The sequence below is a fragment of the Pseudophryne corroboree genome, chromosome 8 (assembly GCF_028390025.1).
Source record: "Pseudophryne corroboree isolate aPseCor3 chromosome 8, aPseCor3.hap2, whole genome shotgun sequence".
NCBI classification, from domain to species: domain Eukaryota; kingdom Metazoa; phylum Chordata; class Amphibia; order Anura; family Myobatrachidae; genus Pseudophryne; species Pseudophryne corroboree.
The window spans coordinates 341717871-341734055 of NC_086451.1; the positions used below are offsets into that span (position 1 = coordinate 341717871).

At 48.7% G+C, this 16185-nt stretch overlaps 1 protein-coding gene across 12 annotated transcripts in view; it reads left to right on the forward strand.

The window, feature by feature from the left end:
- MAP7D3 (MAP7 domain containing 3) overlaps positions 1-16185 on the forward strand; it is a 221366-nt gene that overhangs the window by 193286 nt on the left and 11895 nt on the right. For all 12 annotated transcript variants that reach the window (XM_063937439.1, XM_063937437.1, XM_063937438.1 and 9 more), the window contains one exon: positions 8070-8127. In XM_063937439.1, coding sequence (XP_063793509.1) covers positions 8070-8127 — 58 coding nt within the window. The remainder of the gene's footprint in view (positions 1-8069; positions 8128-16185) is intronic.

Below are 16185 nucleotides of genomic sequence, written 5' to 3' on the forward strand. Positions count from 1 at the left end.
TCAAGTTACCCCTTCTTCAACAGGGACGGGGTTACTATTCCACAATGTTTGTGGTACCGAAACCGGACGGTTCGGTGTGACCCATTTTAAATTTGAAATCCTTGAACACTTTTATATACGAAGGTTCAAGTTCAAAATGGAATCGCTCAGGGCGGTTATTGCAAGCCTGGACGAAGGGGATTACATGGTATCACTGGACATCAAGGATGCTTGCCTGCATGTCCCCAGTTACCCCCATCACCAGGAGTACCTCAGATTTGTGGTACAGGACTGTCATTACCAATTCCAGACGTTGCCGTTTGGTCTGTCCACAGCACCGAGGGTATTTACTAAGGTAATGGCAGAGATGATGATACTCCTTCGAAGGAAGGGAGTTATAATTATCCCGTACTTGGACGATCTCCTTATAAAGGAGAGGTCCAGGGAACAGTTGTTGATCGGAGTAGCACTAGCTCGGGCAGTGCTACAACAGCACGGCTGGATCCTGAACATTCCGAAGTCGCAGCTGGTTCCTACAACGCGTCTACTGTTCCTGGGGATGGTTCTCGACACAGAACAGAAAAAAGTGTTTCTCCCGGAGTAAAAGGCCAAGGAGTTGTCATCTCTAGTCAGAGACCTCCTAAAACCAAAACAGGTGTCGGTGCACCATTGCATCCGAGTCCTGGGAAAGATGGTGGCTTCTTACGAAGCAATTCCATTCGTAGGGTTCCATGCAAGGATCTTTCAGTGGGATCTGTTGGACAAGTGGTCCGGATCGCATCTTCAGATGCATCGGCTGATAACCCTGTCTCCAAGGGCCAGGGTGTCGCTGTTGTGGTGGCTGCAGAGTGCTCATCTTCTAGAGGGCCGCAGATTCGGCATACAGGATTGGGTCCTGGTAACCACGGATGCCAGCCTTCGAGGTTGGGGGGCAGTCACACAGGGAAGAAACTTCCGAGGACAATGGTCAAGTCAGGAGACTTCCCTACACATAAATATTCTGGAACTAAGGGCCATTTACAATGCCCTAAGTCAGGCAAGACCCCTGCTTCAAAACCAGCCGGTGCTGATCCAGTCAGACAACATCACGGCGGTCGCCCATGTAAACCGACAGGGCGGCACAAGAAGCAGGATGGCGATGGCAGAAGCCACAAGGATTCTCCGGTGGGCGGAAAATCATGCGTTAGCACTGTCAGCAGTGTTCATTCCCGGAGTGGATAACTGGGAAGCAGACTTTCTCAGCAGACACGACCTCCACCCGGGAGAGTGGGGACTTCATCCAGAAGTCTTCCAAATGATTGTACACCATTGGGAAGGGCCACAGGTGGACATGATGGCGTCCCGCCTCAACAAAAAGCTAATAAGATATTGCGCCAGGTCTAGGGACCCTCAGGCGATAGCTGTGGACGCTCTGGTAACACCGTGGGTGTACCAGTCGGTGTATGTGTTCCCTCCTCTGCCTCTCATACCCAAGGTACTGAGAATAATAAGAAGGAGAGGAGTGAGAACTATACTCGTGGTTCCGGATTGGCCAAGAAGGTCTTGGTACCCAGAACTTCAAGAAATGATCTCAGAGGACCCATGGCCTCTGCCGCTCAGACAGGACCTGCTGCAGCAGGGGCCCTGTCTGTTCCAAGACTTACCGCTGCTGCGTTTGACGGCATGGCAGTTGAACACCAGATCCTGAAGGAAAAGGGCATTCCGAGGAAGTCATCCCTACGCTGATTAAGGCTAGGAAAGATGTGACCGCAAAACATTATCACCACATATGGCGAAAATATGTTGCGTGGTGTGAGGCCAGGAAGGCCCCAACGGAGGAATTTCAACTGGATCGATTTCTGCACTTCCTACAGTCAGGAGTGACTATGGGCCTAAAATTGGGTTCCATTAAGGTCCAGATTTCGGCTCTGTCCATTTTCTTCCAAAAAGAACTGGCTTCACTGCCTGAAGTTCAGACTTTTGTTAAGGGAGTGCTGCATATTCAGCCCCCGTTTGTGCCTCCAGTGGTACCGTGGGATCTCAACGTGGTGTTGGATTTCCTGAAGTCGCATTGGTTTGAACCACTTAAATCCGTGGAGCTAAAATACCTCACGTGGAAAGTGGTCATGCTGTTGGCCTTGGCGTCGGCCAGGCGTGTATCAGAATTGGCGGCTTTGTCATGCAAAAGCCCTTATCTGATTTTTCATATGGCTAGGGCGGAATTGAGGACTCGTTCCCAATTCCTTCCTAAGGTGGTATCAGGGTTTCATGTGAACCAACCTATTGTGGTGCCTGCGGCTACTCGGGACTTGGAGGACTCCAAGTTGCTGGACGTAGTCAGGGCCCTGAAAATATATATTTCCAGGACGGCTGGAGTCAGGAAAACTGACTCGCTATTTATCCTGTATGCACCCAACAAGCTGGGTGCTCCTGCTTCAAAGCAGACTATTGCTCGCTGGATCTGTAGCACGATTCAACTTGCACATTCTGCGGCTGGACTGCCGCATCCTAAATCTGTTAAAGCCCATTCCACGAGGAAAGTGGGCTCTTGGGCGGCTGCCCGAGGGGTCTCGGCTTTACAACTTTGCCGAGCAGCTACTTGGTCGGGGTCAAACACATTTGCTAAATTCTACAAGTTTGATACCCTGGCTGAGGAGGACCTAGAGTTCGCTCATTCGGTGCTGCAGAGTCATCCGCACTCTCCCGCCCGTTTGGGAGCTTTGGTATAATCCCCATGGTCTTTACGGAGTCCCCAGCATCCACTTAGGACGTTAGAGAAAATAAGATTTTACTCACCGGTAAATCTATTTCTCGTAGTCCGTAGTGGATGCTGGGTGCCCATCCCAAGTGCGGATTGTCTGCAATACTTGTTTATAGTTATTGTTAACTAAAGGGTTATTGTTGAGCTATCTGTTGAGAGGCTCAGTTATATTTCATACTGTTAACTGGGTATAGTATCACGAGTTGTACGGTGTGATTGGTGTGGCTGGTATGAGTCTTACCCGGGATTCCAAATCCTTTCCTTATTGTGTCAGCTCTTCCGGGCACAGTATCCTAGCTGAGGTCTGGAGGAGGGTCATAGAGGGAGGAGCCAGTGCACACCAGGTAGTCCTAAAGCTTTCTTTAGTTGTGCCCAGTCTCCTGCGGAGCCGCTATTCCCCATGGTCCTTACGGAGTCCCCAGCATCCACTACGGACTACGAGAAATATTTACCGGTGAGTAAAATCTTATTTTTTGTTGCAGCTGGTGCAGCGCAGAGACCTGCGATTGTCTGTGCTTGGGTCAACAAGGCCATGGGTGCATTGTCCGGCCGTATTGTACAAGCTATTGAGGAGGAAAATAGCTTAGAAGAGATTACCCAACTGGCAGAACACATTCGAGAATCTGCATCGTACTTGTGTCAAGCTTCTAAGGATATTAGCAGAATAGCATCGCGCATATCTGCATCGGCCATATCGGCTAGAAGGATTTTATGGCTCAGAGAATGCAGGGAGACTCTGAGACCAATAAGGCGGTAGAATCCATCCCCTTTTGGGGGTGAAATGCTGTTCGGACCAAAATTAGACAAGTGGATTTCGCAGGCTACAGCGGGGAAGTCCACTTTTCTGCCTACTCCGTATACGAGAACTGCTCCACAAACTAGGAGAGGTTATTCGGGACCAGCATTTACTTCATTTAGATCTCAGTCCTTTCGAGCCAGAGGAAGGGGTTTCGGTACACAAGCACGTGGAGGCACAGGTAGAGGCTGCTCACAAGCAACAACCAGAAAGCAGGATAAACCCGCTGACAAGACCGTGGCATGACGGCCTCCCAGGTCACCTGGGGTCCCCCTTGGTGGGCTGCCGACTGGAAGGTTTTCAGGACATCTGGGCCAAAACCTCACCAGAACTTTGGGTGAACAACTTGATCTCTCAGGGATACAAACTGGAATTTCAACAGAGGCCTCACAGTCAGTTTTTTACAACAGGATTGCCTCAGTGCCCTCAGAAAGCAAGGGCACTACGGGCAGCAATCCTCAGATTGCTACAAGCCGAGGTCATTATTCCGGTTCCCGCTTCTCAGAGAGGAACGGGGTTCTATTCCAATCTTTTTGTCGTGCCAAAGCCAGACAGGACGGTCAGACCAATACTCAATTTAAAAGTTTTCAACCAGTTTTTAAGAGTCTACAGATTCAAGATGGAATCAATCCAATCAGTCATTGCAAGCTTAGAACAGGGCGAGTTCATGGTATCCATGGATATAAAGGATGCATATCTGCATATTCCAATCTGGACTCCTCACCAGGCTTACTTAAGGTTCGCACTGGTGGCGGATCACTACCAATTCCGGGCATTGCCGTTCGGCCTAGCATCAGCCCCAAGAATTTTCACAAAGATCATGGCGATCATGGTTGAAGGACTGAGACTGTTGGGGGTCACGATTATACCTTATCTGGACGATTTATTGATCAAGGCTCCATCTCAGAATCGACTGCTCAAGGATGTTCAGACATCCCATCAATTCCTAATTCAACATGGATGGATTGTCAATTTCCAAAAGTCCAACCTCATACCGACTCAACGGATTCAATTCCTCGGTCTCATCTTGGACACGGTCCTATTACGGGTGTTCCTACCAGAGAACAAGGTCCAGGACCTACAGAGATTAGTGGCTCAGGTACTGAGGACGCAAACCGTTTCTCTGCACCTCTGTGTGCAACTTCTCGGGAAGATGGCGTCGTTCGAAGCTCTCCAGTACGGCAGACTTCATTCACGACCATTCCAAATGAACCTCATTGCTCAGGGAGCAGGCGCGCACTGGCTTCTACATTGGAGAATCCGACTTCACCCACAGGTACGGGTCTCCCTGATATGGTGGTCGTTACAGAAGAACCTTGCAGCCGGAAAAAAATGCGGCATTTGGGATTGGAGGATCCTGACGACGGATGCCAGTCTCAGAGGTTGGGGAGCCGTCCTAAACGACCATCGGTTTCAAGGACGGTGGACCCTACAGGAGAGCAAACTACCTATAAATATCCTCGAACTAAGGGCAGTTTACAATGCACTTCTCTTAGCAGAAGACCTAGTTGTGAGTCAACACATCAGGATTCAGTCAGACAATGTCACGACGACGGCTTACATAAACTGTCAAGGAGGAACAAAGAGCAGGATGGTGTTAAAGGAAGCCACGAAGATCTTGTTGTGGGCAGAAAGACGAGACATCATTCTCTCGGCAGTGTTCATTCCAGGTGTGGAGAACTGGGAAGCAGATTACCTCAGTCGCCAGGACATGCATCCGGGAGAGTGGTGCCTTCACCCACGGATTTTCAACATGATTGTGAGAAGATGGGGTCTATCTCAGGTGGACCTAATGGCGTCTCGACAAAACCATCAGCTGCCCAGATATGTGTCAAGGACGCGAGATCCAGCAGCAGAAGGAGTGGATGCATTAACACTTCCTTGGTGTTACAGGAGGGTTTACATATTTCCACCATTCCCACTCATACCCAGGGTTCTGAAAAGGGTAAAGCGGGAACGAGTGTGGGCCATTCTAATCGCACCAGATTGGCCCCGCAGGAGTTGGTACTCCGACCTGCGGGGGTTACTTGCGGAAGATCCTTGGAGGTTACCTCAGAGAGAGGACCTGCTATCTCAGGGACCGTTCCTACATCCCGACCTGAACAGGCTGTGTTTGACGGCGTGGCTATTGAAACCCGGATCTTAAGAAACAGAGGGATTCCACGAACGGCCATCCCTACAATGATTGCCGCTAGAAAACCGGTCACAGCCAGGCACTACTACAGGATTTGGAGACGGTACATGGCTTGGTGTCAGGAGCGGGGATGGAATTCAACGAACTTCCATTTATCTCGACTTCTACTTTTCCTTCAGGCCGGTCTAGAGGGAGGCCTCAGACTGGGCTCTCTGAAGGTTCAGATTTCGGCTCTCTCCATCCTTTTTCAACAGCGGTTAACATCCTTGCCAGAGATTCAAACCTTTTTACAGGGGGTTCTGAGGATTCAACCCCCTTTTCGACCTCCCACGGCACCATGGGACTTGAATTTGGTGTTAGAATATTTGAAGTCACCGACTTTTGAGTCGTTGACAAGAACAGACCTGAAATATCTCTCTTGGAAGGTCACGTTATTACTTGCCTTGGCTTCGGCTAGGCGAGTTTCTGAGTTGGGAGCCTTATCCTGTAAGAGTCCTTTCTTAGTTTTTCATGAGGATAGGGCGGAACTCCGTACAAGGGCGGACTTCCTTCCGAAGGTGGTTTCGGGGTTTCATGTAAACCAGCCAATAGTGGTTCCATCTTTCCAGGGTCTTACAGATGAGGACGTGTCCTTGGATGTTGTCCGAGCTTTACGGGTATACGTACAAGTTACGTCGTCCTTCAGAAAGTCGGACCATTTGTTTGTTCTTTATGATGGGCCAAAGAAGGGTTGGCCAGCATCTAAGCAGTCTTTGGCTAGATGGATTAGACTTACCATTCTGCAAGCTTATGTTTCCTGTGGCAAACAGGTTCCGGTTCAGACGGGTGCTCATACTACCCGTTCAGTGGGTGCCTCGTGGGCGGCTGCCAGGGGTGCTTCCACTACTCAACTTTGCAGAGCGGCGACGTGGTCTTCAGCCCACACGTTCGCGAAATTTTACAAGTTTGATACTTTTGCGTCCGGAGAATCTAAGTTCGGACGTTTAGTTTTGCAGGCCACCGACCGCACTCCCACCCTGGGGGTAAACTTTGAGACGTCCCCTACTGTATAGGACTCCAGTGTCCCCTAGTGGATGAAAGAGAAAAGAGGATTTTGGTACTTACCGATAAATCCATTTCTCTGAATCCTCTAGGGGACACTGGACGCCCGCCTCGGTGCTGTCAACCTGCTGTGTTCTAAGTTCTTGTTTTAAAACAGTTCGTATAAACAGCGTTCCTTTTTTCCGGTTAAGAGTTCTTGGCCGCTGTTTGATATGTTGTACGGTTCGGTTCCTCGCCATGTGCTATAGTGTCATGTCCTATTCTCTCAGTCAAATTTTTCAAACTGAGGGAGGAGGGATGTGAAGGGGGAGGAGCCGGCTGTGCAGACAATGCTAATTTTATATTGTGCCACACCTCCGGTTTAAGGCTTCACACCCCTACTGTATAGGACTCCAGTGTCCCCTAGAGGATTCAGAGAAATTGATTTATCGGTAAGTTCCAAAATACAGTATGTCCTTTCTCTGTGTAAGGTGCCAGAAACTTCCTGTTCCATGCCCTAGTGATTTCCCACCTTGACTATTGCACTTTGCTTCTCTCTGTCCTACTGATGATAGTATGTATACCCATTTCAGTGACTCATGAATACCGATTGTAGACTTACACTTTCAGCTTGCTGCTTCTCAATTGCTTCATTAATTCCGATACATGTAATAATAATCCAAGGTTCTGAGGCTTTCTACCTTGTTTTACCAAGTTTCCCCATGGATACATTTAATTGCCCTCTGCAGTGTGATTTTCTAAGTTTACTCTCATAGCCTCATCCCATACACTGCTTACGGTTCCCCTTTTACTGTAATGACCATTTATTTCCATTATGCAGCGCTGTACACTGAGGGAATCATCACATGTCATACATTATTTGGTGTGACATGAAACATACGGTAAGGAAGGTCCTGCCCAAATGAATATCCAGTCTTAAGACAAGAGGGGACCACTAGATGCATAAGGTAACCAAATAACAATTGTAGATGGGAAAGTGCTTGGTCACTCAGTCCAGCAACACAAGGAGCGATAGAGATGGCAGCAGCAATCATCGCTACTCAGTGTCCAGCAGGGTGTGTGGCATGGAACCTGTATTCCTCATATATTCACTGGTGGGACATTTACCCCCTAATTGTTACATTTAGGGGTATATTTGATCAGGAAGGGGGTGTCCTAATGTGGAGAACACCTTTATTCATTACATGGCTAATCGTCACTGTGTCTCTATTCATGCATAACGTTTATAGCAGTAGGCCAGTAACACATTGAATAAGGCTGTAGAATGTGGCAAAGACAGACGCACCGTACATTTTTGTCATACTTACTAATGTTTAGAAAAAAATTACAGTATATTATCAGTCTTGTAATTCATGGTATCATTGCTTCTTGTTTGGAAGGGTGAAGACCGATCTGAAGAGGATGATGAAATTGGCAGCCTAGAAAAAGACCTAGATGGTAGGCCACAACTATGTATTGGGCATATTGCTGTTGGTTTAAAGCAACTTTGGGCTCTTCTCTAATACTCCTTTCAGACATCCTCCAAAATCCCAGGTTTTTGCACATGAACATGCATCAACCCGGGATTTTGGTATGTCTGAAAGGCACCAAACCGGGAACATGTTCCCAGGTCGACAACTCTGCAATTGACCTGGGTTTTTACTGGGTCTTTCGTCCCGGGTAAACAACCCGGGTTAAATGTGACTGATGCGACACAAGAATTTACTGATGCCACTGATTGGTGTTTACTCCCTGGAAGGGGTTGGGCTGCCTGGAGTGGGCGTGCGCCAGCTGCTGCAGACCGTGCTGCAAAATGTAGTAAAGCAGCCGGCGCAGCCTAGCAACAGAGACGCGGGTCAGGTGGCTCGTGTGTGACATGTATGTGTATGAGTTTGGCATGTGTGTGTGTATATGACATGTATGTGTGTGTTTGAGTGTGACAGTGTATGTGTAAGACGTGTGTGTGTATATGACATGTGACATGAGAGTAGTCTGGTCTGCCTTGGTTTATAGATTGCCAGGGCAGATCAGGCTTATGTCTGAAAGGGGTCAACCTGGGAATTTGCCAGGTTTAGTGTGAAAGGGGGTCTCCAACAAAAATCCGGGATTTTTCCGAGGTGAAAATCCCAGGACGGAGCAGGGAAATTCCTGGGTTGTATGTCTGAAAGGGATATAAGTGTGTGTTAATTTCCAGTGTGCAGCATGTCAGGTGTGAGACTGCATGTGGGAATAATGGGAAGCTTGCAGCAAGTAAGCGGAGGGTATTAGCAAGTGCAGCTTCCAGTGGGCATCTGTCATTTACTTGTGGTATTGGATGGAAGTGTCACGGTTTGCTGCCAGTGTTTCACCAGTAAAAGGGTATAAATGATGTGCATTGATTTCGGCTGTGCAGTGAATACAGACTAAGGAGGATATTCCATTAGCAGAGTAGCAGAGGTAATTTACTGCTGCTAATAGGTTCACTGACGGCTATCTTATTGGGTATTATGCTGAGGCACGCGAAGCATGGCAAATGACCTCAGATCCCATGTGTTATCAGTCCTGATGACAAAACAGGATTTAATAGCATAGCTCAAAACTCCCCAGCAGGCTAATATAATATGGGACATCCATCACATGATGTAACTACAGATGGGTCCTCCGTTATCTTGGCTGGCTGAGGCGTTAGTCGCAATCGGGCATACACAGCGTGCCTGGGCGCAGGTAGGCGTGCCTAGTCGTAGGGAGGTGCACAGAGCGTTTGTTGTTACCTTTAAGTGACATACCTGCAATCATCCACCAGATGTCGCTTTATACAATCACCACTGTCCAGGCGGTTTTCCGTAAAATACAATACTGAAATACATAGTAAGAACTACTTTACTAGTGCATCTCATTACGCTACAGTATTTCATACAGTATATACAGTACAGAAGCAAATAGTATATCATATACAGATGCAAACGAACGTGATAAAGCCACAGTATGGTCCATTCACAGTACTTTAGGAATATGTGAGCGTCCAAGTACCGCAGACAAATCAACATAAAACCAGTAGTGTACACAGACTCAAACAGATGTGTTACAAGTACATTGTTGCCTATTGATGTTAGGGATATTGTACTGTATGTTAGCATCCTAATCCCATAGCCGTTGCGGCATAATCAAAACCAATGGGCTTATTCATCTGTCGGCGGCGAAGTGTCCGAGTGGTGACGTGTTCCGCTTCCCATGCTTAGAGTCCCTAGTTCAATTCCTAAAGTACGAAAGCATGTTAGTTTCTTCCAGACACTTTTTTTTCTCTGACGTCCTAGTGGATGCTGGGAACTCCGTAAGGACCATGGGGAATAGCGGCTCCGCAGGAGACTGGGCACAAAAAGTAAAAGCTTTAGACTAGCTGGTGTGCACTGCCTCCTCCCCCTATGACCCTCCTCCAAGCCTCAGTTAGATTTTTGTGCCCGAACGAGAAGGGTGCAAGCTAGGTGGCTCTCCTGAGCTGCTTAGAAGTAAAAGTTTAAATAGGTTTTTTATTTTCAGTGAGTCCTGCTGGCAACAGGCTCACTGCATCGTGGGACTAAGGGGAGAAGAAGCGAACTCACCTGACTGCAGAGTGGATTGGGCTTCTTGGCTACTGGACATTAGCTCCAGAGGGACGATCACAGGTTCAGCCTGGATGGGTCCCGGAGCCGCGCCGCCGGCCCCCTTACAGAGCCAGAAGAGCGAAGAGGTCCGGAGAAAGCGGCGGCAGAAGACGTTCCTGTCTTCAAATAAGGTAGCGCACAGCACTGCAGCTGTGCGCCATTGCTCTCAGCACACTTCACACTCCGGTCACTGAGGGTGCAGGGCGCTGGGGGGGAGCGCCCTGAGACGCAATAAAAACGATATAAAAACCTTATATGGCTAAAAAAAAATGCATCACATATAGCTCCTGGGCTATATGGATGCATTTATCCCCTGCCAGTTTCCTGAAAAAAGCGGGAGAAAAGGCCGCCGTGAAGGGGGCGGAGCCTTTCTCCTCAGCACACAAGCGCCATTTTCTTTCACAGCTCCGCTGGAAGGACGGCTCCCTGACTCTCCCCTGCAGACTACACTACAGAAACAGGGTAAAACAAGAGAGGGGGGGCACTATTGGCAGCTAATATATAATACAGCAGCTATAAAGGGAGTAACACTTATATAAGGTTATCCCTGTATATATATAGCGCTCTGGTGTGTGCTGGCAAACTCTCCCTCTGTCTCCCCAAAGGGCTAGTGGGGTCCTGTCCTCCATCAGAGCATTCCCTGTGTGTGTGCTGGGTGTCGGTACGATTGTGTCGACATGTATGAGGAGGAAAATGATGTGGAAGCAGAGCAATTGCCTGTGTTAGTGATGTCACCCCCTAGGGAGTCGACACCTGACTGGATGGTAGTAATTAAAGAATTACGTGACAATGTCAGCACTTTGCAAAAAACTGTTGACGACATGAGACAGCCGACAAATCAATTAGTGCCTGTTCAGGCGTCTCAGACACCGTCAGGGGCGCTAAAACGCCCGTTACCTCAGATGGTCGACACAGACCCTGACACGGATACTGAATCCAGTGTCGACGGTGACGAGACAAACGTAATGTCCAGTAGGGCCACACGTTACATGATCACGGCAATGAAGGAGGCATTGAACATTTCTGACACTACAAGTACCACAATAAAGGGTATTATGTGGGGTGTGAAAAAACTACCAGTAGTTTTTCCTGAGTCAGATGAATTAAATGAGGTGTGTGAAAAGCGTGGGTTTCCCCCGATAAACTGCTGATTTCTAATAAATTATTGGCACTATACCCTTTCCCGCCAGAGGTTAGGGCACGTTGGGAAACACCCCCTAGGGTAGATAAGGCGCTCACACGCTTATCAAAACAAGTGGCGTTACCGTCTCCTGATACGGCCGCTCTCAAGGAACCAGCTGATAGAAGGCTGGAAAATATCTTAAAAGGTATATACACACATACCGGTGTTATACTGCGACCAGCGATCGCCTCAGCCTGGATGTGCAGCGCTGGAGTGGCTTGGTCGGATTCCCTGACTGAAAATATTGATACCCTGGATAGGGACAGTATATTAATAACTATAGAGCATTTAAAGGATGCATTACTATATATGCGAGATGCACAGAGGGATATTTGCACCCTGGCATCTAGAGTAAGTGCGATGTCCATTTCTGCCAGAAGAACGTTATGGACGCGACAGTGGTCAGGTGATGCGGATTCCAAACGACATATGGAAGTATTGCCGTATAAAGGGGAGGAGTTATTTGGGGTCGGTCTATCGGACCTGGTGGCCACGGCAACGGCTGGAAAATCCACCTTTTTACCCCAGGTCACCTCTCAGCAGAAAAAGACACCGTCTTTTCAAACCCAGTCCTTTCGTCCCTATAAGGGCAAGAGGGAAAAAGGCCGCTCATTCCTGCCCCGGGGCAGAGGAAGGGGAAAAAGACTGCACCATGCAGCCTCTTCCCAGGAGCAGAAGCCCTCCCCCGCTTCTGCCAAGTCCTCAGCATGACGCTGGGGCTCTGCAAGCAGACTCGGGCACGGTGGGGGGCCGTCTCAAGAATTTCAGCGCGCAGTGGGCTCACTCGCAAGTGGACCCCTGGATCCTGCAGGTAGTATCACAGGGGTACAAATTGGAATTCGAGACGTCTCCCCCTCGCCGGTTCCTGAAGTCTGCTCTACCAACGTCTCCCTCCGACAGGGAGGCAGTATTGGAAGCTATTCACAAGCTGTATTCCCAACAGGTGATAATCAAGGTACCCCTCCTACAACAGGGAAAGGGGGGGTATTCCACGCTGTTTGTGGTACCGAAGCCGGACGGCTCGGTGAGACCAATTTTAAATCTAAAATCTTTGAACACTTACATAAAAAGGTTCAAATTCAAGATGGAGTCACTCAGAGCAGTGATAGCGAACCTGGAAGAAGGGGACTATATGGTATCTCTAGACATCAAGGATGCTTATCTCCATGTCCCAATCTACCCTTCTCACCAAGGGTACCTCAGGTTTCTGATACAAAACTGTCATTATCAGTTTCAGACGCTGCCGTTTGGATTGTCCACGGCACCACGGGTCTTTACCAAGGTAATGGCCGAAATGATGATTCTTCGAAGAAAAGGCGTATTAATTATCCCTTACTTGGACGATCTCCTGATAAGGGCAAGGTCCAGGGAACAGTTAGAGGTGGGAGTAGCACTATCTCAGGTAGTGCTACGTCAGCACGGGTGGATTCTAAATACCCCAAAATCACAGCTGATTCCAACAACACGTCTACTGTTCCTAGGGATGATTCTGGACACAGTCCAGAAAAAGGTGTTTCTCCCGGAGGAGAAGGCCAGGGAGTTATCCGAGCTAGTCAGGAACCTCCTAAAACCAGGACAAGTGTCAGTGCATCAGTGCACGAGAGTCCTGGGAAAAATGGTGGCTTCTTACGAAGCGATTCCATTCGGAAGATTCCATGCAAGAACTTTTCAGTGGGATCTGCTGGACAATTGGTCCGGATCGCATCTTCAGATGCATCAGCGGATAACCCTATCTCCAAGGACAAGGGTATCTCTCCTGTGGTGGTTACAGAAGGCTCATCTTCTAGAGGGCCGCAGATTCGGCATTCAGGATTGGATGCTGGTAACCACGGATGCCAGCCTGAGAGGCTGGGGAGCAGTCACACAGGGAAGAAATTTCCAGGGCTTGTGGTCAAGCATGGAAACGTCTCTTCACATAAATATCCTAGAGCTAAGGGCCATTTACAATGCCCTAAGTCAAGCAAGGCCTCTGCTTCAGGGTCAACCGGTATTGATCCAGTCGGACAACATCACGGCTGTCGCCCACGTAAACAGACAGGGCGGCACAAGAAGCAGGAGGGCAATGGCAGAAGCTGCAAGGATTCTCCGCTGGGCGGAAAATCATGTGATAGCACTGTCAGCAGTGTTCATTCCGGGAGTGGACAACTGGGAAGCAGACTTCCTCAGCAGACACGACCTCCACCCGGGGGAGTGGGGACTTCATCCAGAAGTCTTCCAAGTGATTGTAAACCGTTGGGAAAAACCAAAGGTGGACATGATGGCGTCCCGTCTCAACAAGAAACTGGACAGATATTGCGCCAGGTCAAGGGACCCTCAGGCAATAGCGGTGGACGCTCTGGTAACTCCGTGGGTTTTCCAGTCGGTATATGTGTTCCCTCCTCTTCCTCTCATACCAAAAGTACTGAGAATCATAAGAAGGAGAGGAGTAAGAACGATACTCGTGGCTCCGGATTGGCCAAGAAGAACTTGGTACCCGGAGCTGCAAGAGATGCTCACGGAGGACCCGTGGCCTCTACCTCTAAGGAAGGACCTGCTCCAGCAGGGACCTTGTCTGTTCCAAGACTTACCGCGGCTGCGTTTGACGGCATGGCGGTTGAACGCCGGATCCTGAAGGAAAAAGGCATTCAGATGAAGTCATCCCTACCCTGATCAAGGCCAGGAAGGATGTAACTGCAAAACATTATCATCGCATTTGGCGAAAATATGTTGCGTGGTGTGAGGCCAAGAAGGCCCCTACGGAGGAATTTCAACTGGGTCGTTTCCTACATTTCCTGCAAGCAGGATTGTCTATGGGCCTAAAATTAGGATCCATTAAGGTTCAAATTTCGGCCCTGTCGATCTTCTTCCAAAAAGAACTGGCTTCAGTGCCTGAAGTTCAGACGTTTGTCAAAGGGGTACTGCATATACAGCCTCCTTTTGTGCCTCCAGTGGCACCTTGGGATCTCAATGTAGTTTTAGGGTTCCTAAAATCACATTGGTTTGAACCACTTGCCACAGTGGATTTGAAATATCTCACATGGAAAGTGGTAATGCTGTTGGCCCTGGCTTCAGCCAGGCGCGTATCAGAATTGGCGGCTTTATCCTATAAAAGCCCTTACCTGATATTTCATTCGGATAGGGCGGAATTGAGGACTCGTCCTCAATTTCTCCCTAAGGTGGTTTCAGCGTTTCACATGAATCAACCTATTGTGGTACCTGTGGCTACTAGCGACTTGGAGGACTCCAAGTTGCTGGACGTAGTCAGGGCCCTGAAAATATATGTTTCCAGGACGGCTGGAGTCAGAAAATCTGACTCGCTGTTTATACTGTATGCACCCAACAAGCTGGGTGCTCCTGCTTCTAAGCAGACGATTGCTCGTTGGATTTGTAGTACAATTCAACTTGCACATTCTGTGGCAGGCCTGCCACAGCCAAAATCTGTTAAAGCCCATTCCACAAGGAAGGTGGGCTCATCTTGGGCGGCTGCCCGAGGGGTCTCGGCTTTACAACATTGCCGAGCAGCTACTTGGTCAGGGGCAAACACGTTTGCTAAATTCTACAAATTTGATGCCCTGGCTGAGGAGGACCTGGAGTTCTCTCATTCGGTGCTGCAGAGTCATCCGCACTCTCCCGCCCGTTTGGGAGCTTTGGTATAATCCCCATGGTCCTTACGGAGTTCCCAGCATCCACTAGGACGTCAGAGAAAATAAGAATTTACTTACCGATAATTCTATTTCTCGTAGTCCGTAGTGGATGCTGGGCGCCCATCCCAAGTGCGGATTGTCTGCAATACTTGTATATAGTTATTGTTACAAACAAATCGGGTTGTTTATTGTTGGAAGCCATCTTTTCAGAGGCTCCTACGGTTATCATACTGTTAACTGGGTTCAGATCACGAGTTGTACGGTGTGATTGGTGTGGCTGGTATGAGTCTTACCCGGGATTCAAGATCCTTCCTTATTATGTACGCTCGTCCGGGCACAGTATCTTAACTGAGGCTTGGAGGAGGGTCATAGGGGGAGGAGCCAGTGCACACCAGCTAGTCTAAAGCTTTTACTTTTTGTGTGATATGAACCCAGTTAACAGCATGATAACAGAGGAGCCTCTGGAAAGATGGCTCACAACAACAATAACCCGAATTAGTTAACAATAACTATGTACAAGTATTGCAGACAATCCGCACTTGGGATGGGCGCCCAGCATCCACTACGGACTACGAGAAATAGAATTATCGGTAAGTAAATTCTTATTTTCTCTGACGTCCTAGTGGATGCTGGGAACTCCGTAAGGACCATGGGGATTATACCAAAGCTCCCAAACGGGCGGGACAGTGCGGATGACTCTGCAGCACCGAATGAGAGAACTCCAGGTCCTCCTCAGCCAGGGTATCAAATTTGTAGAATTTAGCAAACGTATTTGCCCCTGACCAAGTAGCTGCTCGGCAAAGTTGTAGAGCCGAGACCCCTCGGGCAGCCGCCCAAGAAGAGCCCACCTTCCGTGTGGAATGGGCTTTTACAGATTTTGGCTGTGGCAGGCCTGCCACAGAATGTGCATGCTGAATTGTACTACAAATCCAACGAGCAATAGTCTGCTTAGAAGCAGGAGCACCCAGCTTGTTGGGTGCATACAGGATAAACAGCGAGTCAGATTTTCTGACTCCAGCCGTCCTGGAAACATATATTTTCAGGGCCCTGACTACGTCCAGCAACTTGGAATCCTCCAAGTCCCTAGTAG